The 25646-nt window shown below is 43.9% G+C and overlaps 1 protein-coding gene across 1 annotated transcript in view; it reads right to left on the bottom strand.

Annotated features, from left to right (window-relative positions):
* Positions 1-24169, bottom strand: part of GLP1R (glucagon like peptide 1 receptor) — an 80197-nt gene extending 56028 nt beyond the window's left edge. Inside the window, exon 1 of the mRNA XM_074947618.1 lies at positions 23986-24169. Coding sequence (XP_074803719.1) covers positions 23986-24169 — 184 coding nt within the window. The remainder of the gene's footprint in view (positions 1-23985) is intronic.
* Positions 24170-25646: the final 1477 nt, after the last annotated feature.

Here is a 25646-nt window from a genome sequence, read left to right as displayed (position 1 = left end):
CCAGCTGAACGAGTCATTTTCAGACTATAGGTTGTTTACAGGTTGTTCATTGTAACCAGTCACTATTCTTCTTGTATGCTGGCCACTTAAGTCACACGGTATTGTTTCATCTCTTTCCAACTGCATGGGAAACGTTTTAGAAACAGTAAAAAAAAGTAGCACGTCCAGGATAAGCTTTTGGACAATAATCCTTTGCCCTAAATTTGGATTCACAAATATTTTCCATGGAATATTTAGTAAACATGAGCCCCCCAAATCACAGCAAACCAAATTCACCCCTTTATACTGTATTGAAAAACATGTGCAAGTCATTTTTTAATTAAAAACTAGCTGTAGTCAATTATATAAACCCAAGATTATTCACATTAAGGTCATTAGATTTTCCAGAATACACTAGTTTAAAAAAAAAAATTTGGAAAAAGAAAAAAGGTGTCTTTTTTCCTGACTAGATTTAAATCGCCATATAGGAATAACCGCCTTTAATAATGACTGGGAAAACTGAAATCTCTGTCCACCTGTTTAATCAGAAGTAGATGTTCTATCTGCAATGATTTCTCATCCTGTGCTAAGGCAACTGTAATACAGTTAGCAGCAAACTATTATTAGGAAAATAATCAGACATGTTCTCTTTAGTGAAGACGACTCATTTGGGGGATTATTTATTTTTTTTTTTTTACCACCAATATCCTGCTGCAAAAAAACAAAAACCCATAATCGATTGTACAGTATCTTTATTGCTCTATGCACTCAGCAGTTTATAATCTGATTAATCTGAATACCATTTCTTGTTGCTCAGGTGAATACCAAATTAGTCATCGATGTACACTTTATACATTCCACCTACCCATTTACGAAGGGATTTAATACCAGGTGAACAATAATCAATATGATTTATATAGCACTATAGATGGGCAATGTAATTAATTACTCAAACTACAGACACTAAGTTAGTGAATAGATTACTACTATTTGTATAGTGTCCGTATGCTAGACACTTTATAGACAGGTAAACATGACAAGGCCCCTGCTTCCGAGGGCTTACACCTAAATGGACGATCCATAGGCAGGAGGCGGCACTGCGGAAGGCAACAAGTAACTCAAACAAATAGTGTAGTTAAGCACGTCTTGTAAGTATCATGATTTTCATCACTAGTTTGTTGCCATCTTGCAATGATTATTTTCAGTTCTTTGCTAAGTACTGAGCAGTGAGAGGAGACGCACTAAAAGGTAAATAGCCTCCCTGCAGGAGAGATGTGTACTAAGGAAAGACGGAGGCATGGCAAATTAGGTTGAGGTGGTGGGATTTCAAGGTATACGAGGGGCTGCATGAGGCACAAGTGGGAGAAGCACAAAAGGAGGCAAGCAGTGATGCAGCTTGGGTGGCCCAAAATGGATTCAGGAGAATTAAAAGAGACAAGTGCAGTGAGCCATTCATTGTAGTAATATAATTAAGTGCAATTAATCTCTGGTGATAAATTATCCCATTCAGAAAGTCTGAGGAAAGAATTCTTTAGAAATCAGTGACACCTTCATATGAAATCCTTACCATGATCTCACACTATCTTAGCAGTTTTCACTGCACAAAAAAAGCACTTTTATCATTTTCCTATATCCTGGAGGCTACTCCTGTAATACCAGGTAATTTAATCTATTTGACCCCAACACAATCCTTGCTCCCCAAGTGCTGTTCCATGGCACGAGAGCCTGAAACTGCAAGGTGCTCAACCACCTCATTTCTCATGGAGGTCAATGGAAGCGGAGGCTGCTCAGAACTTCACAGAACTCACGTGGCATCTTGCAGGATGGGGCAAGTTCTCTCCCAGTCTCTGATACAGCTTGGAAAAATGTGGCTGTTTCTCAGAACCCTATTGAGCTACCTCCCTTCTTGTCCATGCATTCCCTGCCCCAGCCTTGTGTGTGAAAACAAAAGTTCTCCTTCTACATTGGCCTCAGCTTGCCCAATCCATTCAGCTGTGTCCCATTCCAGAATATGTAATGTCCCCAGTTTATCACTAAGGACTCAATTGCTATAACATGATCCAATGGCTGGAAGCTGAAACTAGACACACTTGGACTGGAAATAAAGTGTACAATTTTAACAATGTAATTAGCCATAGGAACAACTTACCAAGGATCATTGTGGATTCTCCATCACTGACAATTTTAAAATCAAGATTGGATGTTTTCCCAAAAGATCTGCTCTAGGAATTATTGTGGGTAGGTTCTATGGCCTGTTTTATGTAGGAAGTCAGACTAAATTATCACACTGGTCCCTTATGATCTGGAAATCTAATCAACTGTGATGACAAAGACTAGGATCTAGGAACTGCCAAATTCTAATTCCAACTCCCAAAGTGACTCCCCAGATGACTCTGGCAAGTAACTTCACTTTCCTGCTTCAGTTTCTCTATCGTACTTACATCACTGTGGGGTTGTGTAGATCCATATAGGATTACGCTCCTACAGTTCTTTGTAGATGTGAAGTGCTAATTATAAATCAGTAGTAATATGACTATCCTTCCAGGAAAACGGTCAGGAAAATTGGTTCCCAGCAATGCCTAATTTCCAGGCTATTTTGCTCTGGATCAGAATCCCAGGCTTGGGGAGACTGAGGATCTTATCTGAAAGCCTTTTAGAGATTGGCCTATTACTAGTTAGGTTTTTAAAAAGAGGCAAAGAATGATGGGCCAGAATGAAGAGTCTAACGAAAGGGTCTCTAAACTAAGTGTCTGCATTAGAGAAGCTTCCACTCCCCGGGATGGGCAATTTGATTCCATGAACAACAGATATAGGCTTGAATTTACAACACTGAGCTTTGTCCTCTGATCATAGCCCTAAAGGAGCAGGGTACAGCACTGAAACCCCAGAAAGTCCTCTGTAAACAACTATCACCTTGTATCCACAAGGGGTGAGAATCTCCTCTCTCTGGGGAGGGCAGTTCTCAGATTTCATTTTAGTTCTCAAGTTTAAGTGAATTTGGTGGTGACAGTCCCTCAAGCCACAGACCAGGCTCAGACACATCAGCATTAGCGCAAACTTCCCTCAAAGTGCTCCGCATCCAACAATATGCCTCAGCCCAGATGTAGACACTGCTTCTTTGAGCATGGAAGTGATTCATCCTCTGGTTCTTTTCTGTCTATGGCTTCTCAGATAACGGTCACAGTAAGCATCCATCTTGTGGTGGAATTTTGTTGTGTCTGTCTGCCCAGGACATGGATTGACATCCCTCCTCACTCCCCCAACTCATTTCACACAGAGCACCAAACAACCTCCAGCCAATAACAACAGCTTTTAGTCACTACTGGGATATAATGGATTGAATCCAGTGGTTTGAAAGCAAGAGTGTCAGCATGCCATTATTAGTTCCCTGAGTCAGCCTCTGACCCAGTTCTCAGTTTCTCTCTAATGTGGTGTTGTCCCATATAGACCTGAAGATTATTATTTTTCTCTCAAGATTTTTAAAATTTATCTGAAAGAGAAATCAAGGTGGCAGTGGTGTTTTCTGCAGACACTGTAGTGACAGCATAGGTAAGGCTGACCTCCAATTTCAGTAATAAGGCAGATTTTGCCTCCACATCTTTACCTTTCATGAAAAGGTACCCAGAATCCCTGAGAATTGGTTAGGGTGCTCCTCTGCCAGGGTATAATAGGTCTTGAAAGTCTGAGAAAAACCAAAAGAGGCAATGACATGGAAGAAACATAAAATCTTCAGAGATAAAGTCTGCAGATACAAAAATTGGGGGAGTAGTAAATAATGAAGAGGACAGGTCACTGATTCAGAGAGATCTAGATCACTTGGTAAACTGGGTCAAGCAAACAATATGCATTTTAATATAGCTAAACGTAAATGTATTCATCTAGGAACAATTTAACTTAACAAAGAGAAGGTTAAGTGGTGACTTGATTAGTGTCTATAAGTATCTACACGGGGAACAAATATTTAATAATGGGCTCTTCAATCTAGTAGAGAAAGGTACAACACAATCCAATTGCTGAAAGTTGAAGCTAGATAAATTCAGATTGGAAATCTGGTGTAAATTGTGAACAGTGACAGAAATAAACCATTGGACCAATCTACCAAGGGTCGCGGTGGATTCTCCATCACTGAATTTTTAAAATCAAGATTGGATGTTTTTCCAGGAATTATTTTTGGGGAAGTTCTATGGCTTGTGCCATACCAGATGATCACAATGATCTCTTCTGGTCTGGGAATCTATGAATTTCTGGAAGTGGTATTGGGGAGGGCAATACTTTGACCACTTTGCTCTCATTCATGGGACTTGTTATATGCCAAATTTCACATTCCTTTTGCAGATGGAAGGTGAATCACAGGGTGCCCTATAGACACAGATAATAAATCCACTATGGGACACTCCATTGATAAAGTGCAGTCCTGTAGCTCTTATTTTGTATGTTGAAGAGCTGGTTTGTCGGAGGACTACGTTGTCTCTTCATTTTGGGTGATGATACAGGGCAGAGTCAAGGGCATTTGTGAGACTAACTGTGGTTTTCCATGCTTTCATATGCTTTTAAAGCATATTTTCATTTTAGAAACAGTTTTCCACTGTTTATTATTTCCCCTTCTTCCCCAAGTTATGACTTTCCTTCAGTTTTTTTCCCCCACTTGGAGTTATGATGCCCAATTTCAATTTTCACTCCAATTTAGCGTGGTCTTCTTGATTTAGGCAAGCCGCAGTGCCCCTCTGAGATGAAGTAATTATTATTACCCTGCCTTGGCAACTGCTTCACTGATCAAATGAGCTCGCCTTAATTATGCCTCCCAACTCATATTTTACAAGTTACTTGGTTGGCAGCTGGGTCATTCTGGACAAACCCCTCGGAAATGGCAAACACTGAATCAGAGCAGCCTTTCATTTCAGAGAAAAGTCTTTACTGCCAGCTTTCAAGAACGTTTTACACAACATTTCTGGTTCGTTAGTAACGAAGAAAAAATTACTCAACAGGCTGGAGAGCTAAATTCCCCCCCCACGTTCTCCCTTTTTAAGTTTCCTCCCTTCTCTCGTTGGGAGCAGTAACTGATGAACACATGGAGGGAAAGCACTGCAGGAGTTACTGAGAGATTTCTGCAGCAGCTTCCTGCACACACCTGCCATTTGGCCTCTCTCTGAGCAGCAGCAGCTGCTCACCATTTCTCCAGCATTTAGTCTTTTATTCCCTCCCCTAGCACACCGGGCCTCCATGAGGTATCCTTTGCCATGGGATCTATCTCCTGGTCCCAGATTAGTTGGTGGATCAGGGACAACACATCTGGAATGCCAAGACTCTCAACAAAACAAAAACCAAACCAACCAACATTCAGTTTCAGTTTTCAGCATCATTCTTATTTTACCTGAACTAGTTTGCTGGGCCATAGCGGGAATGGCACATTAGTAAAGCATTATCTTATTAACTGCACTTTCAGTTTCAGCAGTGTCTAGAATTAAGAGAGATCCTCTAGCAATCGATGCATGGAATGCTTCTCCTCTGGTAGGTCAGATGCTGTAAAAAGGCTTTCCTCTCCTATGTGGCTTTGTACTGGGGAAGTGGCATTTTCTATTGCACCTGTCCTCAGTGACAGATAGGGATGGGATGGAGAAGAATTACCAGCAGTCTTTACTCCTGCTCCTTGAAATGTCCTCCAGCATTTAGGTTGGGATGGAGCTCTGCCCACTGGTCATTGTGGGAACCAATAGTCAACATGCTTCCAGCTCAAGTGGACACAGATTTAGTTTGACAGCCATTGTTATCAAATCTTCTTTTCATTACAGCTTCTTTCATCTGTTCTGACAAATGTTCCTGCGCAGGACTTACTGCCTGGGTCAGTTACAAATCCAACACGAGAAAACTATGCTCCTAAGCAAAGGCACAAAGAAAAACCCCCTTTCTTGGGGGACTCTGGTGACAAAAAGGCTCAGTTTAAAAAAATAAATAAATAAAAAATGCAGCCACAGCTATAAAAGAACTCCAAATCAGGAAGTAGCCCCATGATTCTAGCAGAGTGCTGGACAATTCTGTGGCACTCCTCTCAAAAGGGGGAGAGACCAAGATGATACAGACTCTGTATAAAAATAAGTTAGATTATACTGCCACGTGCAGCTCAGTAATGCTATCCACAGACAAGGTTTATGGAGTACTTTACCAGCACTACGACAGGTTTCAGAGTAGCAGCCGTGTTAGTCGGTATTCGCAAAAAGAAAAGGAGTACTTGTGGCACCTTAGAGACTAACAAACTAAGGTGTCATAAGTACTCCTTTTCTTTTTACCAGCACTGTAATTCTTATTTTAAATGAGTTGCACAGTTTTGCTGGCCCAAGGCAGTACAGCTAGCAAAACTGTGGAAGAAGATGGGGAGAAATCAGACCTCTACTCCAATTCACTTGACAGGGCTGTCAGAGGTTGGGAGAGCTATAATTTAAGTCTCTCTCACACAAACACACCAGAGGGAGGTGAACCCAGCCCTCTATCAGAACAAGGGGTGTTATAACATGGAATCTTTCAAGGGGTGAGGAAGGGAAGAGGGAGAAAGGGAAAAGATCGATGCACCTCATATGGTCATCAGAGGTGCTGTGAAGTGCAGAGATCTGTGACGTAGAGGTCAGCAGCTTCACGTGATACAGAGAGGGAAGGATTCACCTAATCAAGTAGGATTTTTGTTTCTTTTTGCTGTGGTTTAAAAATGCGGTGAGTCAAATTAACCCCGGATGACTTCCATGAACATACACCAGGGAAATATCTAACCCAATACCTACTGAACCAGGTACATTTAAAGCACCTCACTCATGGACATAGAAAAGCTCTATGCCGATTAGTTCATTTGTAAAGTGACACAGGCGAGCAGGCCGGCCATCAGGGAATAGGCAAAACAAGAACAGATAAGGAATATAGAATGATGTGCCGCAGACCAACCCCTGTAGTTATGAAACTGGGACACCGGGTGTGGGGCAGGGAAGATTCCTTGAAGATCTTTAAGATTCAAGAATAAAAGAGCGTCTCCTTTAGGAGACAACATGCATCTCAGTTCCAAGAACTGACACCTTGAGGCCACGCAGCAGATGCCTAAGGTGATTTAACAGAACAAGGGTCCTCAATTTATTAACTCTTTGCCCTTTGCTAGCTCTTTGCATCCAAGAGTCTCAAACAGTCTAACAAACCATCAGTTAGCTAAGTCTCACAAACACCATTGTAAGATAAGCAATATCCCCATTTAGACAGACAGAGGAAAGGGATGCACAGAGGTTAAGTGATTTGCCCAAGATTGTAGCAGCAGAACCAGGAACAGAAACCAGGTCTCAGCCTTTTACTGGTATTTCTAGACAGTTATATCCCTAGTGATAAAAGATTAAAAAAAAGCCACAAAACAAAAAAAACACCCCTCCACCATCCTAAATATACACCGCCACATTTGTCTTAAAAACAAGAGTGAATCTTCAAAGCTGAGTCACCAGTTTTGATAGGAACACTTTATTCTACCTCTGTTGTTGCTGTGTGCTCAGATACACTGATATGAACTTAGTCTCCAATATAAACAAGTGATTTGAGACAGTAAAATAATCACAAAGCTATTCAAGAAATCTCTGATACATAATTTCATGGCTCCTGCATTTCCTAATCATAACTGAATTCAAGAGAAGAATGTGATTACCTCTATAGTTTTTAGCGTTCCAACTCAGGGAAACTAGTTACTTCTGTTTTAATTAACCAATAGTGTAACTCGTTAGCAGCTCATTGTCACCATATTCAAGGTCCACTGTCCAGTTATCTGCTGTATTGATCTTTTCCTTGTGACAAGATGGCTGATGTTAATATGGTGGGTCCTGCGCTTTTCTTGGCGGGGGGCTAAGATACCACCCCTTGCCCCTGGGCCACCGAGGTCCCCGCTAGTGGCCCTGGAAGGTGGTAGAGGAGGAAAGCGGGGGAGGGGTCTGGGTTTGCTCCTCACTCTGAGCCCCAGCCCCTCTCAACCCCTGTGGGTTCTTACCCTCTTCCCCCTTGGGTGGGGTACCTTTGGTCCTTAGACGCTAGGGGAGGGAGTCTCCCTCCCCTGCTGGGGCAGGGTCTCCCTTACTTCAATTCTCTGATCTTTCAAGTCTCACAGCACACCTCCAAGCTCCAGTCTTCTCTCCTTCCTCCTGATTGCCTGAAGCATGGGGTTTTATTAGATTTCCTGACAGGGCCTTAATTGACTACACGTGCTCCAATTAACCAGTAGCCACCCTCCCTAGTCTACAGGGAACCAAGCCTTAAATAGCCCTGGGCTTATATATTTCCCCTCTAGCACTCTACCACTACTCCCTGGCCCTCCTGTATCACACCCTGTTAACCATCCCTCTCCCAAGACTGTCTATATGCAGTGGCTTTGTAAATTTTCAGCCAAGAACATAATTACAAGACAGACTTGTTTCAGAGTAGAATTGAGACTTGAGAATTGAGCCCGCAGGACCAGAACTCTCCAAACTACACTCATCTAAAAACTCTTGGTTCAGAGTTCCTGAAAATGTTAGTGTCATGTACCTTTCCCGGCCATCCCACGTTGATGTTGGTGAAACGTCCCTTGTGATCCACCAGTGCTTGCAGCACTATTGAAAAAAGTACCCCTTGCGGTTTATGTACTCGCCGGCTTGGTGCTCCGGTGCCAAGATAGGGATATGGGTTCCGTCTATGGCCCCACCACAGTTAGGGAATCCCATTGCAGCAAAGCCATCCACTATGTCCTGCACATTTCCCAGGGTAACTACCCTTGATATCAGCAGATCTTTGTGTTGGCTACTTGGATGCCATACCACAGCAAGCATGGAGCCCGCTCAGCTCACTGTCACTGTATGTCTCCTGGGTGTTGGCAGACGCGGTACTGCATTGCTACACAGCAGCAGCAACCCATTGCTTTGTGGCAGCAGACGGTGCAATAGGCCTGAAAACCATCCTCATAGTGTCCGACGTGCTCCTGGCCTCCACGATAAGGTCGGTCAGGAGCACCTGGGCAGACGTGGGTGCAGGGACTAAATTAGGATACTGTGCAGCCCCCACAGTAGATTTGCCCACTCCAAATTGATTCCCGACTGACCGGTAGCTGTCTTGCATTGCAAGCTTCCACAGGGCTATCGCCACTCGCTTCTCAACTGTGAGGGCTGCTCTCATCTTGGTATTCATGCGCTTCAGGGCAGGGGAAAAGAAGTTCCATGGAAGTGCCTTTACGCATGCGAAAGTTTTGCAGCCACTGGGAATCGTCCCAGACCTGCAAGACTATGCGGTCCCACCAGTCTGTGCTTGTTTCCCGGGCCCAGAATCGGCGTTCCACCGCATGAACCTGCCCCATTTGCACCATGCTGCCCGCATTGCCAGGGCCCGTGCTTTGAGAGAAGTCTGTGTCCATGTCCTCATCACTCTCGTCACTGCGCAGACGTCGCCTACTCGCGCAGTTTCGCTTTGCCAGGTTCTGGTGCTGCATATACTGCTGGATAATGTGAGTGGTGTTTAATGTGCTCTTAACTGCCAAAGTGATCTGAGCGGGCTCCATGCTTGCCGTGGTATGGCGCCTGCATGGAAAAAAGGCGTGGAACGATTGTCTGCCGTTGCTCTGACGGAGGGAGGGGCGACTGACGACATGGCTTACAGGGACTTAAAAATCAATGAAGGGGGTGGCTTTACATCAAGGAGAAACAAAAACAACTGTCACACAGAATGGCCCCCTCAAGGATTGAACTCAAAACCCTGGGTTTAGCAGGCCAATGCTCAACCCACTAAGCTATCCCTCCCTCTGGTATTTCAGGCAGGACTGAATCTCCATTAAAGTTTTCAAGGTGCCCCTAAGAGACCTCAACAAAACAATGGTCGGCCGTTGATTTCACGGGGGGGGGAGCAAATGAATACAAAATAAATCTAGTCTATTTCTTGTTTTTATCCACTCCATCTATCTTTTACATCTTTGGCTGGCAGCAGACGGTGCAGTAGGACTGCAAGCCATCCTAATCTCCTGCCTGCTCACCGTAAGATGGTGCAATAGGACTGCCTGCAGGGCTAAAGAGAATGACCTGGTCAAGTCACTCCTAATTTAGTCCCTGCACCCATGTCTGCCCAGGTGCTCCTGACCGACCTTACCGTGGAGGCCAGGAGCACTTCGGACACTATGAGGATGGTTTTCAGGCCTATTGCACCGTCTGCTGCCACAAAGCCATGGGTTGTTGCTGCTGTGTAGCAATGCAGTACCGCGTCTGCCAACACCCAGGAGACATACAGTGACAGTGAGCTGAGCGGGCTCCATGCTTGCCGTGGTATGGCATCTGCACAGGTAACTCAGGAAAAAAGGCGCAAAAGGATTGTCTGCTGTTGTTTTCACAGCAGGAGGGAAGGAGGGCCTGATGACATGTACCCAGAACCACCCGGAACAATGTTTTTTGCCCCATCCGGCATTGGGATCTCAACCCAGAATTCCAATGGGCAGTGGAGACTGTGGGAACTGTGGGATAGCTACCCACAGTGCAACACTCCAGAAGTCGACGTTAGCCTCGGTACTGTGGAAGCACTCCGCCGAGTTAATGCACTGAAAGCATTTTGTGTGGGGACACAATCGACTATATAAAACCGATTTCTAAAAACCGACTTCTATAAATTTGACCAAATTTCATAGTGTAGACATACCCTTAGAGCGCCTCTCGCTGCATGAAGTGGCTTAGAGGAAGGATAGACAAGTCAGAATGGACCCACAGGCTTTCTTCACCCTGGGACTTTACGTGCAGCAAGTGTTGGGCAGCAGCATCACAACGGGGACCACTTGGGCTTTTAGGACTTGTCAGAATTCCTATCTCAAGGCATTTTACAAACAGAAGCCTCACAATACCTTTGTCAGATAGGAATAATATTTATCTAATTTCATAGAGGGCTAAATTAAGGCCCAGAAACATTAAGGGAATTGCCAAAGGTCACACAGTAAGTGGCAGAAGGGGGAATGGAATCTGGGAATTCTGACTCCCAAACCGTTATTTTGTGTGTGTTCCTTAAGAGATAAATGCAACATCAATTCCCTGAAGTCACTTGTAGAAGAAAAACTTCTATGTATATATAGAGCTTAAAGAATATTTAAAATACTTGGTTTCAAATGATAAGCCTTAAAATAAAACTTTTCTATCAAGATAGCTTCTCTTGGAATCTGTTTTTGATCTGTAGTCTAGTTCAAAAATAGGAAACTAGATATCGTTCTGTTTCAATATTCAGATAGTTTCCTAAGTTATAGAGTTGATTAGTTGGGATTTACAACCAAAGTCAAAAAAGAGTTTTACCAAACAGCCAGCCACCTTTTTAGAATGCATCTAAGAATTTAAGGATGGATTATTTTTGTATTAGTTTGACAGTTTAATTAAATTTGAGTATTTAATTGGATGATTTAACTCCAATCTAATATTGAGACTCACCTGTTTGTTTTGATCTTGATTAGATTCCCATTTGACAAGGCTTTATTTTTAGTTGAATATTAATTTAGCTTTGGTAATATATTTTCTTAAAAAAAACCCATAAAATCAAATTAAGAAGAGTTTTAGTAAATTTTGTTGACATTTAGTGAAGTAATGTTTTTTTCAAATAAGCAATGTGGGTCTAGAGCCTCTGAGGGCCTGGGGTGGAGGATACCATCTGCTCAACCTAAAAGCCCGACTAGCTGCCCCTAATGGGTATGTCTACACAAAAAAAAAAAACAAAAAAAACAAAAACCCACAAATACCACCCCCGCAGCACCAAATAGCAGAGCCCAGGTCAACTGATTCAGGCTCACAGAGCTAAACATAGCAGTGTAGACATTCAGGCTCAGGCTAGAGCCCGGACTCCATAACCCCTCCTCCTTGCCAGGCTCAAAAGCCTGGACTCCCCCCAAGCCCAAAATGTCTACAAACACTATTTTTAACCCTGCAGCCTGAGCCACATGAGCCACAAGCCAATTGACACTGCAGGTTTTTCTGTGCAGTGCGGTCGTATGCAATAAGTCTATAGTTCTCATATCATCGATCCCAGCTACAAACGCCTGAGTCAACATGTTCTGCAACAAGTGCCCCTCAAATCTTTCATTTTGAGGTGTAAATCCAGCAAAAAGGTACACCCCAGTTGTCAGTATACTGTATGAAAGTTAGCTGGCTACCCCGCAAACCCAACTCCCAAAAATCTCCTGTGTGATGTTACCCCAGTGACCAATCACCACAATTGCACCATAGACATGCATATACAATAGACAGACATTACTGGCTATTTCTGTCCTGTCAAGTAATCCTGGCAATCAATGCACAAGTTGCATCACCACCCAATGATAATGTCTACTGAGACACTGCAGATTGATTCCTGCAAAGTAGAGTCCAGAACCCTTGCCATGCTCCTATGTCCTCCTGCCTCTCTCAGTAATCACACAACTGAGGAAACTGCAATACAAAGTCGGATCAAGGGGAAAAGTGTCCCTTTATTAAGGAACAATGCAAGGTTAAATCTGATTTGGCAACTACTGTGTGAAGCATGTGGATATTGTGCAGGGATTGAGTGCAAGTTATCCGATTCTGACACTTTAGAAGGATATTAAACTTCTGTAGTTACTGATGGAATAGAATCTTGTCACAGTAAGATATGAATACATCATCCTGCTTCTTTCCAAATACAGAAATATTAAAATACTTTTTCCTTTTCTGTATCACCATTGATAATTTTGCCATCAATTGTCTTCATTTCTTAACTGCCAATTAGTACTCATTACTATCAACTTCCCCATCTTTCCACTGTTGTATCAATGTTTCTCAGCCAGTGGTACACATACCCCTGGGGTATGCAGAAGTGTTAAACGGGTACATCAACTCATCTAGATATTTGTCTGGTTTTACAACAGCTTACATAAAAAAGCACTAGCTAAAAAAGTACAAACTAAAATGTCACACAGACAATGACTTGTTTATACCGCTCTATATACTATACACTGAAATGTAAGTACAATATTTATATTCCAATTGATTTATTTTATAATTATACGGTAAAATGAGAAAGTAAGCAATTTTTCTACTAATAGTGTGCTGCAACACTTTTGTAATTTTATGTCTGATTTTGTACACAAGTAGTTTTTAAAGTGAGGTATAACTTGGGGGGTACGCAAGACAAATCAGACTCCTGAGAGCCAACATGTTATATATTGGGTTTGTAAAATTATTTTAGTTGCTACTTTCACTTCCCCGCTTAATCTGGAAATCCTTTTTTAAAATTTAATATATATATATATGTGTGTGTGTGTGTGTGTGTATTGTGACAGGGTCAGGCCAGATGGCTACAGGAGAGTGACAGAAGGCAGATATATTAGCCCCAGGTTAAGTAGGTCCCTTTTCCCTGGGTAAGGTAACAGGGAAGGTTCCAGAACAATCAGGAACCTTCTGGAGACAATTAAGACTGACAGGCAGATTAGAACACCTGCAGCCAATCAAGAAGCTGCTAAAATCAATTAAGGCAGGCTAATCAGGGCACCTGGGTTTAAAAAGGAGCTCACTTCAGTTTGTGGTGTGCATGTGAGGAGCTGGGAGCAAGAGGCACTAGGAGCTGAGAGTGAGAACGCATACTGTTGGAGGACTGAGGAGTACAAGCATCATCAGACACTAGGAGGAAGGTCCTATGGTGAGGATAAAGAAGGTGTCGGGAGGAGGCCATGGGGAAGTAGCCCAGGGAGTTGTAGCTGTCGCACAGCTGTTCCAGGAGGCACTCTAAAGAGCTGCATTCCACAGGGCCCTGGGCTGGAACCCAGAATAGAGGGCAGGCCCAGGATCCCCCCAAACCTCCCAACTCCTGGTCAGACACAGGAGGAGTTGACCTGGACTGTGGATTCATGAAAACGGCCAAACTGAGGGCTGCTGTGAAGCTCCAAGACGAGCAAATCCACCAATAAGCACGAGACCCACCAAGGTAGAGGAGGAACTTTGTCACAATATAAAAATAAAAAAAATGAAAGTGCATTTTTTGTTTTTAACCTAAGAAGCCTTCTTATGAGATTGCTTTATTAGATGCCCCAGAATTCTGCATTCTTATAACAGTGCCTAATTATTGACAGTTTTATATTAAAATTTTTCCTCCCATTCAATTTCACTAATTTTCTTCCTTCAGTTTTACATCATCAGCTCATGGCTTGTGTTTCCTTCAGTATATTCAGTACTTTCTATTATGTGAATAAAGGAAATTCTATAAAGGACACTGTTGTGATACTGGCCCTACATATGATCTGTGAGTCCAGACCTCTAAACTTCCATGGATTAGGTGATCTTCTCAGCAAGTTGAATGACAAGTCCTCATAGTTAGGGGTGTCCTGTTCAGTGGTAGACAGTAGGCAATCTAGAACGTAAAGCACTTTTCCACCTTTGGGCACATTTTGGCGGTCCCGATGCGGGTGGAGGGGAGTCTCCGCTTGTAACAGCTGCAATATAGACTTGGAGAAATTCTTTGCACTTCTCTCTGCCTCAGCCCAGGTTTTCCCACCATTGATGTTCTAGTCCCTATCCCCCTCTTTTCACCCGGAGAATACAAGACAATCAGCCCCTCTTGCCCACAGAAAAATGGCAGATTCCGTTTCATACTTTTAGAGCTATTGCTGATTTAATCAGAAAGTTCTATTTGGTATTCCTGCTAGCCAGCACAGCAAGGCACTTCCGGGACTTAAACTGCCAAATTACCAAATATGTTTTATTCACCCTAACAACAGCAGAGGCCATTAGCTTTATTCACACAAAAGCATTAACACTGAGAAACTAGTTCCATCATCGGGCTGGAAGTCTGCCAGGACTTCTATCACTCATTCACTGTGTGACCCTTATAAAGTTACATCCCCTGCCTCATTTCCTCCATACATACCTGTGACATTGGGAATAATATTTAGCATGTGTTATGATGAGTATTTCACTGGTTATTGTAAAGTGCGTGGAGATCCTTTATGAGTGCTATAGACATACAACATATACTATTTTGAGAGAGAGAACTTTTTCCATAAGCATCATATACAGAAACACGGGCCACTTGTTCTAGTCCTAAACAGACACTCTCCAACTCTGGCCTCAAGACTGATCCCTACTGTGCTGTCTGGGAGATGTCCTTGCAATATGATTGAAAGAGATTTTGTTTGCTTTATTTTAAGTTATTCACTTGTACAGCTTCTCTCTGCCTCTCATTACTCGGTCTCACTGAGCCCAAACTTTTGCTTTCAGCCTGAGAGGTAGCCAGGAATATTCCCAGACTTATTTGTAATGCTTGATCTCTTTAACACTTGAAGGAAAAATCCCAAGCATTTCATCCTGGGAAGGCTTTAATAATAATAGCTTATATGAATTAATATTTTGAGATGAAACCATTTGGTTATCTGGACCAACCCACACCAACTTTGGGGCAATTCAGATACAGACGTCCCGAACTTAATGGACCAGTCCTAATTCCACTAAGAATGAAACACACGTAGTGGGGGGGGGGGGAGAAGACTGACCAAAACCACCCAACCTACTATTCACAAAGGAGCCGATATTTCCAAGGAAACACACAAAGGCCCCTGCATGGAATCCTCCTTCACACCCTGAATGTTCCTTATAGCATTTGGATAACATTACAGGAGACCTCAAGCACAGGAGACAAAGATGTGATCAAGAGCCTCAGAGTCTACAGCCCAGTTCACAATGTACAATGGAAGCAACAGGTGGGAGAAAAGGCAAGATGTGCTTCCAACCCCTGAACGGAAAAGCCCCTCTTCCGATCATCCTGGTAGAATATCAGCAGTAACAGAGCATAACGACGATCATTTATTAAATGAACAAAAAATGTCACCGCAACAATAAGGTCGCATAGTTAAGACCTGGAAGTGAAAAGATGCTAAGTTAACGCCACTGTTTGAATCTTCCACACCACGGATATGGTTCATTATTAACAACAACAACTATTACAGTCGGGCCTAGAGGCCCTGAGATCAGGACCTCATTGTGCAAGCATGAGCCAGGGACCTCTTGGTGTCAACTGGCAAAGGGCACAGGGATCATTTGGGTTTGGTCTCTACATTGTGTTGCCCATGGGGTGGAGTTGGGGAGCGGACTTGTGGCAGGCACAGACAAAGCTTCCTTGTGTCAGGGCAGGTGGTAGCAAGATCTCAACCTTGATACCATCACAGTTAGGCACTGTACAAACTCGTAAGCATCAGTCCCTACCCTAAAATCTTATATCTAAGTTACATATGTGTGGGAACAGGACTTTCTTTTATGCACGAAATGTAACGTTTCTGAAGTGTTTTTCATTCCAAAATAGCAACAACAACAACAAAAAATCAGAAATATGAAGTTTCCCACAGAATTGGAGTCTTTCAAAATATTCCAGGCAGGGAGCTGGCCTGCTGATGGGGAAGCTCAGGCACCCTGCCTAGTGGCTGGCTGAAAGTTTCAATTTTTAACAGAATAAAAGACTTTCTATTCTGGTAACTAAGCAAACAGAGAACCAACTCCCTTTAAAAAAAAAGGGGGGGAAAGGAAGAGCCTGGGAGCTACAGACCAGTCAGCCTGACTTTGATAGCTGGGAAGTTACTAGAGCAATGTATAAAATATTCAATTTGCAAATACCTGGAGGATGAAGGGGTGATCACTCCTGGACAGCATGGATTTACTAAGAACAAATCCTGCCAAACCAGCTTGATATCATTCTTTGACAAGGTAACTGGTTTGTGTCTTGGGGAAATGCGATGGACATAATATACCTGGACTTTAGCAAGGCTTTTGACAGTTCCACATAACATTTTAATAAGTAACCTGGAGAAATACAAGCTCAGTAGAACTACCATTAAGTGGATACATAATTAGTTAAACAACTGCAAAGAAAGAGTGACTATTAATGGAATGATGTCAGACTGGAAGGAGGCCTCAAGTGGGGTTCTACAGCCATCTGTTCTGAGTCAATGTTATTTAACATCTTTATTAATTACCTAGATGTGGGAATGAGAGCATACTGATCAAATTTGCAAATGATACAAAGCTGGGGGTGTGGGGGAAATTGCAACTACTTTGGGGGATAGAACTAAAATTCAAAGGGATCTTGATAAATTGGAAAACTAGGCTATAGACAACAAAACAAAAAAATTCACCAAAGACAAATGTAAGGTGCTACACCTAGGGAAGAAAAAACCAAATGCACAAATACAGAAGGGGGAATAACTAGCTTGGCAGCAGCACTGCTGAGAAGGGTTTGGGAATTGTGGTGGATCACAACCTCAACATAAGTTAACAAGATGCTGTTGCAAAAAGAGAAGCAAATGCAATTTGGTTTCATACTCCTTGGGGAATTCTGTGTCTCTGCACATGCGCAGAATTAATGTTCCCCGCAGAAAAATGACTTCTGATGGGGAAACAAAGGGAAGCCCACAAGAGCAGGGGTCACGTGCCCCTCCCCAGCAACACAGGCAGATTGCTTCGGGCACCTGGAGCAGCCAGTAGAGACATAAATCTCCACTGGGATAGGGTGGGAGGGGCTGAGCAGTCAAGAGACTCTCTTGCTCACTATTGCAGCATGCTTGGTATGGAGAGGCAGGGCTTTGGGGTGTTTCTGAGGAGGTAGGCGTGTGGCATAGCAGAATGTAGCAGCCAGCCTGCCTTAGTGAATTGTTTCCATTCTCTTTGTGAATTCTCCCAGGACTATAAGACAGGTGTAAAAGTTTTAAGGTTCCTTTATGTTGCCAGAGTAGTGTAAAGCAGTGGTTTTCAAACTTTTTTTTTCTAGAGACACAGCTGAAGAAAATTGTTGATGCCCGCAACCCAATGGAGCTGGGGATGAGGGGTTTGGGAGGGGCTCAGGGATGGGGCAGAGGGTTGGGGGGCAGGGGCAAGGGCTACGGGGTTTGGGATGCGGGGGGGGGGTCAGGGATCTGGGCTGAGAGTGCTGGCTCTGGGGTGGGGCCAGTGATGAAGGGTTTGGGGTGCAGGAAGGGGCTCTGGGTTCGTAGGGCCTCAGGGCTGGGGATTGGGGCACAGGCTTACCTTGGGTGGCTCTTGGTCAGCAGCGTAGTAGGGGTGCTAAGGCAGGCTTCCTGTCTGTCCTAGCACGACAGACTGCGCTGCGCCCCAGAAGTGACAAGCAGCAGGTACAGCTCCTAGGTGGAGGCATGCGCAAGCGGCTCCACATGGCTCTCGCCCAGAGGCACCAGCCCCCCAGCTCCATTGGCCAGGAACCGGCCAATGGGAATGCAGAGCCGGTGCTTGGGGTGGGGACAGCGCATGGAGCCCCATGGCCCCCCACCTAGAAGCCAGACCTGCTGCTGGCTGCTTCCGGAGCACTGCACTGTGTCAGAACAGGTAGGGACTAGCCCGCCTTAACTGGGCAGCATCACCGACAGGACTTTTAACAGCCTGGTCAGCTGTGCTGACCAGAGCTGCCGTGACCCAGTGCCTTACATTCCATGGCCCAGTACTGGTCACGACCCGCAGTTTGAAAATCACTGGTGTAAAGGACAGTATGACCATATAAATTCTTATGGTACTTTAGTGATTAGAACTGGCCTAAATTTTTGGACTGAAAAAAATTCCTATCAAAATGTGCTCCATGAACTGTTTGATATTTACCTTTCTGGAGATGGTCAATAGCCAATATAAATTGTGAGTTTTATTCTTCAGTCCTCACTTGCTCTTCAGTTGCCTATGATGTAACACTGAGCATATGGCTGCATATATTTGTGGACTATTAACCAGAAATAAAGGGTCAAACCTGCATCTTGGTGGGGGGGGGGGGTTAGACTACATGACCCTTGCGGCCCCTTCTAAGCCCATGCTTCTGTGACTCTGTTCATAGATTCCAAGGCCAGAAGGAACTATTATGATCCTCACGTCTGACCTCCTGTATAGCACAGGCTACAGAACTTACCCAAAGTAATTCCCAGAGCTGAGCTTTTAGGAAAACATCCAATCTTGATTTCAAAAATAGTCAGTGATGGAGACTCCATCACAACCCTTGGTAAATTGTGCCAATGGTTAGTTACCCACACTGTCAAAAATTTACACCTTATTTTCAGTCTGGAAGTTTTTGGAAAGTTTATGACCAGCTGTACCCTAAATAAATAAGGCAGAAAAAGGATGGGAGGAGAAAAAACAGGAATCACAGAAAGGTACAGTGGCTTGCCCAAGATCACACAGTAATGCTTTCCAATCCTGGTTGAAAGGATAGATTTCCAGTTTGCACCATAAAACATACAGTATGCACCATGCAGCTGATTTAATGCTATAGTTGGAACCCAAGCATTTCAGTTCCTACCAATATGTACTTGACAGTGTTCAGACACTGAACAGGGTTTGTAGCAGCAACTTTCAGATCTTCTCAGAACCCAGTAGGCAGCAGTTTCTCCAATCAGGACTAAAACGTTTTCCTCTGTGGTGATCCCAGTTCACGGAGCAGGCACACAATCTCAACAGTGTAACAAAAACTACTGTTGCGTTCACTTTCCAACAGCTGCTTTTCCTCCAAAAATTTCAGCAAGGAGCAGGGGGAGAGAAGAGCTAAGTCAGGATGTAGTTATAAAGCATACACAAAGGCCACCTATTATTCCTCTCATTATTTATATTACTCTAAAGCCCAGGGTCCCTACTCCAGGACCAAAATCCCACGGTGCAAGGCACCTAATAGCATCACTAAGGAAATGACCATCTTGCCTGGGTGCAGCTTGAGCAAGCACTAGATCACATTCTCTTCTGAGACAGGTCAGAATTCCCAAGTACTTTTCCCAGCTCGGCCAAGGATTAGTAGATATATCATTTAGCCATAAAGTTAGTATGATATCTATGTACCTACCTCAGAGGGCTGGAGGCTCATTCTCTATAAAGTGCTTTTAGGTGCTCCGATTTTTCTTTTTTAAGCGAAGTATTACACAAAGCAATCCAGACAGAATGGGAGATCCTAGAGTAAAGAGGACTGGAAGGAATGCTTCTGGGCTAGATCACAAGCTGTCGCATGCTTACATTGTTCCAGACAGATTGAAAATGATAGCTAGAGGGGTTCTCAACAAATTTTTTGGTGGCCCAGAGGTGGTACAGGGTGTCACACCCAGGAGCAACAAGGAGGGCGGGGCTGCTGCTTCCCCCCTCCCTCCCAATCACTGCCCAGAAGGCTGTTGTGTCCACACAAAGCCCCTGGTGGCCACATTTGAGAAACACTGAGCTAAACCAGTGGTTCTCAAACTGGGGGGTCGGGACCCCTCAGGGGGTCATGAGCTGTCAGTCTCCACCTCAAACCCTGCTTTAACACCATTATAAATGCTGGAGGCAAACATATTTAAAAGTGTTTTTAATTTGTGGGGGGGGGGAGACGCACTCAGAGGTTTGCTGGGTGAAAGGGATCACCAATACAAAAGTTTGAGAACCACTGAGCTAGACACTATAGTGCAGAGAAGAGAGCCACCACATGAGATAAGATGCAGAACTCTGCAACAAAATCCACAGCCAAGGGATAAAACAGGAAAAAGAGAGGTGAAGACAACAGTAGAGGATTTACATTCTGAACTACAAAGTGCCTAACAATTAGTTGTTTCCTTGTTTAGGGGTTTGCACTAAAAAAGTGCCACTGAATGCTGTATGGGACAGTGAAATATGCAGAGCTGCTTCCCGAGGATGGATTTGGAGGTCTGTTGACTCACTAGTTGCTTGGCTTTACAGTGTCTGGTGTTGGGAGCAGGGTCAGAAAACAAGCCAGGGGCTCTTTCTGCTCTGACTCAGCAAGAGGGCCCAGTGCTCTCTGCTTTCCTCGCTCTAGCTATCAGGTGTTTCTAAGGCACCTGTCACCTTGGTAGCTAAGCACTGAACAGTTATATAATGTGCATAACACCACCATCGTAAAGGTACTATCCTGTCTTCAGTGCACCATAATTTCCACATTTTCTCTCACACACACACGCTCTATTTTGGTCCTCTGTCCCCACAATCCCTCCTTATTTTTCTCTCCAGCATTAAAAACAGAAAACAACATACTCCCTCGCCCAACCAGGGAAGGAGCAGTGATAATGTCACCTTGAGTGTGTGCATATGTTTTAAGTGTCTAACACATACCCTCTAACATGAGGAAACAGCTATTGCTAAAACATTGTTAATTTTGGCCAGGTTAGGCAAAGGTCATGGAACAGCATATGACTCTCCGGATCCCATTGTACCGGGAAGTTCAGGCAGAGCAAGGATGGATCTTGAGCCTCTCCTTTGAAGTTTTTTGCCATTATAGGATTGTTGTTCCAGTGGTGTTCTCATGAGACCCAGCCCCTGGCAAACTGGGGCATTAGATGGAGACTTGGCATGCGCACAAATCCTCCAGTCATGCTCTGCTTCCTTCCTCTCTCTTACCATCTCCTCCTCCTGAAAAGACATCCCCATCTGCTCGGTTGAGGGCAGTGATGGGATGGGGGTGAAACCAGTTAGATAGAAGCTGCTGGAAACAGGAGAGATTTTCAAATTGTCTTATAAGGAAACAGCCCTGATGGCCCCAGTGTTACTGAGGAGCCACTTAGATGGAACCCTAGGCAGCTGCTTCTTTGGTTATCCCACCTCTCTTACTAAACATCTGAACCATGTATAAGAGTTACAGGTCTTCATCCATCTTCCTACTCAGGAGCTCTGGGAAGAGCTTTAGCAGCTGTCTCTTAGGATGCTCTATTACATTCTTTCCCCTTCTCTCAGAGGGCAGAAGCTGGGCTCAGGACTCTTCTGTAATCAGGCCCAGCAGCCAGCCAGGAGCTCTCTCCCCCCCAGACCCTGCCAGTGCTGAACAGTCCATGGTGCTACAGTTTCCTTTGGCCAGCCAGGAGCACCACCTGCAATCTTCTGACTCTGGTCTGCACTGCTGCTCCTTTTATACTAGCCTGCAACCCTCTGATTGGCTGGTTCCTTCACAGTCTCTTTAGGCTGCTTGGAGGACTTAGGTCCACTACTCCTTTCCTGGGATAAGTGTGGCAGAACCCTGAGTCCTCCAGCAAAGGGCCTCTGGGCCTAGCCCAGCCAGTCATAGTGACTAAAACGTCAGGATATACTTTAATGTCTAGAGTTACATATTTCCATCCCCTTCCTTATAAGTATATGCTACAATACTTCAGTAATTGTCCCGAACAACTTACCAGTGTCTGTGACACATGGCCAGAAAGGGTTAAGCATCCTGCATGATAAACCTCTACCAATATGTCTCTAAAGTTTGAATTTAGGTCATTTGTGTTTGTGTGTGTTGTTTATATATAATGTGTTAGAGATGGACAATGTAATCAAACAGTTCCTGTCTCTGCTGTATTCTGTTAATTCAGAGACCAAAAGGAGATCTTAACATTTAAATGAACTGTAAATTTAGTGATATCACTGTATTGATTTCTCTTTGAAGTATATAGCAGATCACCTGCAAATGGTGGAAAACAGGCAAAAGCCTCTTGTTAATCCGTGTAGCTGATTACTGATGATGCTTAAGAAATAGGTCTACTTCAAAGACTAGATGATTACCTATTGTTCGCCTAAGGACTTTGTGCTGTCAAGACAAGGCCTGGAACTGTATAAAGGTTGCTTGGGTCCTGATCCTTTTTATCTCAGATCTGCTTGATGCAGGGGAAGCTTGAGTCATAAGACAGATCTCCAGTCCCATCTGGATCACCCTGGATATGAACATTGGACTATAACCTATGGACTAATTCTGAAATAACTCTTTGCAACTACAAAGCTCACCAGCTCTACTATGAAACTGACCTCAGAACTGTACACATGTCTGTATGTATATTGATCTTTTAACCAATACTTTCTTTTTTTAAATAAATTTTAGTTTAGTTAATAAGAATTGGCTGTAAGCAGGTATTTGGTAAAATCTGGAATATTCATTAAATTGGGAGGTAATGTGTCCAATCCTTTGGGATTGGTAGAACTTTCATATTTGACTTGGCTGTCTGGGAGGGAGCCCAAAGACTGGGTTGCTTTTAAGGGAGCTGTGTTTTGGCTTCTGTATAACCAATAAGGTATTACAGAAACTGTTTTGTGGCTAACTGGGTAGATCTAAGTATTGGAGTAACCACCAGCTTTGGGGATTGTCTGCTCCATTCTTTGCAGTTTGACCTAATTGAGTAACCTGAGTGTGCCTCCCACCCCCGGACCCTGGTCACAGTGTCATTGCAGAGTCCAAGGTTATTTACGCTCAGAACATTGTAGCATTTGCTGTGAGTGTGATCAGCCAAGTTAGGGTTTGGGGGTTGTGAGCGTAAATGAAAATCTTGTTTTTCAGGACAGCAAACAGTACAATTCTCAGGCTACATTTACAATTTGATTAATTTAAACTAATCTGATTGAAATTAAATAAAGCAATATGTGGTATAGTAAGAGAGGCAGCTTCAGGTCCAGACTGGAACATAACGCAAGGAATGAGTATACCACCTGACGCTGTGCTACCTGAGCAGAACAGCATGAAGCAATCAAAGCCACACTGAAACATGCCAGAGCCAGGCACAACTGCCCCCATAACGATCATGTAACAGAAAACTGCACTTCATTGTATAGGGCATCTTTGCCAGCAGGAGGCCAGATTCTCCAGACAACTATCACCCTTTAGGATATGTCAGTGTCTACAGTGCAGAGTTAGCCCGGGCTCATACTCAGGTGTTGCCCCTTCCTCCCCCCCACCCCCATCCAAAAAAATCCCTCTCAACCCAGGCTAGCTGGCACAGCTAGGGAAACATGTTAGAGCCCAGGTTCCAGTTACTAGCCTGAATGACACTCACCCACTTTGCAGTGTGCACACAGGCTAAATCACTCAGTGCTGATAGCCCTCCATTCCCTTCCCACATTTCCTCCCTCCAGCCACCACATGCCCAGGAGACAGACAAGTTCTCCCACAATTCTGTGGGAAAGAATTAGAGCAGTTCATCTTACTGCAGCACTAAGAACTATGAGGTGTGCCCCCAGAAGTCCCAGTAACATACACAGGCAAGTGCAGCACGAGCGAGACAGGAACTCTGGTACGGCTTTGCAGTGTGGTAGCTCTCACCCAGGCACCAAGCATCCAGGCTCACTCTGCAGTGGAGTCCTTCATGAAGCGGACCAACTCCTTCTGGGACACATCCAGTACAATAACCACACCAGAGGCCCCCCGGCTCAGCCAACAGCAGCTCCAGGAAGCGAGCTTCCTCCTGGCTTAGCTGCACTTCTCGGTCCTCAGCCGTAAGCCACATTCTGTACGTCTCATGTAGCAGAGCAATATAATTGCATTAACAGAGCTCAACATTGCAATGCCTAAATCAGTTTGGGACGTGTTTGGAAGTGAAAGTCTTGTGGCAGTTCAGAGGCAGCAAAGAACAGGGAGGTCTAGACTCAAGTGGGAAAACTAAGAGGCAGATTGTGTATGAGTGTGGGATAAATAGTAGCAATGAAATGTAATCAATAGCAAGGAGATAGGAGTCAATTTATAGCAAAGAGAAGTGAACAGGCAAAAAAAAAAAAAATCAATCGTCAATTGCAGTAAGACTGTACTCAAACGGCAATAAATAGCTAATGGATCTTTCCTTTCCCACATTTGCAACTTACAGTTTCTCTATCCACCATTATTTAGCTCTGTTTGTACTCACTACACTGTTCGGAACTAAACTTGTGTTACATTGTGCAACCGCTATCCCTAACCAGAGGGCCTTCATGTAAGTGACAGATTAAACTTGGGGGGTAGATCACAAGGCCATCCTAGTAAGCTCTATTTGAATGAAAAGTCTGTATTAGGTGTCTGCTGCTGCTCTATACTTCAAAATGTAACATCTTAGAAACTTCCATGGAGACAAAACACACACACTAATAGGGAGTTGCATCAGGACTTACCAAACTTCAGCTAGATGGAAAGAAAATAACCATGAGAGTAACCCCAGAGAATGGAGAATTGATAAGCATCAGCTTGCCTTTACCGGGGAGAATACCTGCAGCACAAGAATTGGTCTTTCAAAGCAATACCTTTATGGGTTGCTCCATTTTCATCAAGCTATTGAATACTGGACATTTTCCTCAGAGTTGGGTGGAGGTTTCTTTTTTCTTTTGCTAGTGAGACAAAAACCAGGGAGATTCAGACCAAGACACCCGGGGCACATTTGAAAGTGGGGTCACCTAATTTCCTTGTTCAGGGTATGTGAAAGCAAAGCTTTCCAAACCTAGGTACGTGAAATACAGAGCAAGGCAACCCAACCAGTGTGCATTCAAAAAAAGGTACCAAACCCATATTCTATAATTTTATTTTCATCTGTTAAAAATTCATGATACTCTTTATATCCTGTCCTGTATATTTACATCAGGGATGGCTACAGTGCAGCTAGGAGCCAAATGTAGCTCAGAGTTTTATAGTGCAGTCTGCATTTTCCCTCACTTACACCTGGATGTATAACCTACAGTTTCTGACACATGTGCTGAGCAGAGGCTGTTCCAATCAAGATGGAGTACCACATCAGGACCTATCCTCATCTCAGGCTGAAAATCCGTATTTAAAATGAGGGTAGCTGCAACCTACTCCATTGCATGCAAATTAAGTGTGACCTCTGGCTTGTGGCAAGAAGCACCTTCAGTACTTGACTGGGCAAAGTTTGCGTGTTCTTATACGGTCACTGAAGACATTAGAAGTGGGATATGCAGAGAGCATCTGGAATGCAAGTCTTGAGGTTAGACCTTTCCCTGGGC

The sequence above is a fragment of the Natator depressus genome, chromosome 3 (genome assembly GCF_965152275.1).
Source record: "Natator depressus isolate rNatDep1 chromosome 3, rNatDep2.hap1, whole genome shotgun sequence".
NCBI classification, from domain to species: Eukaryota; Metazoa; Chordata; order Testudines; family Cheloniidae; genus Natator; species Natator depressus.
This window is presented reverse-complemented; position numbering and strand designations above follow the sequence as displayed.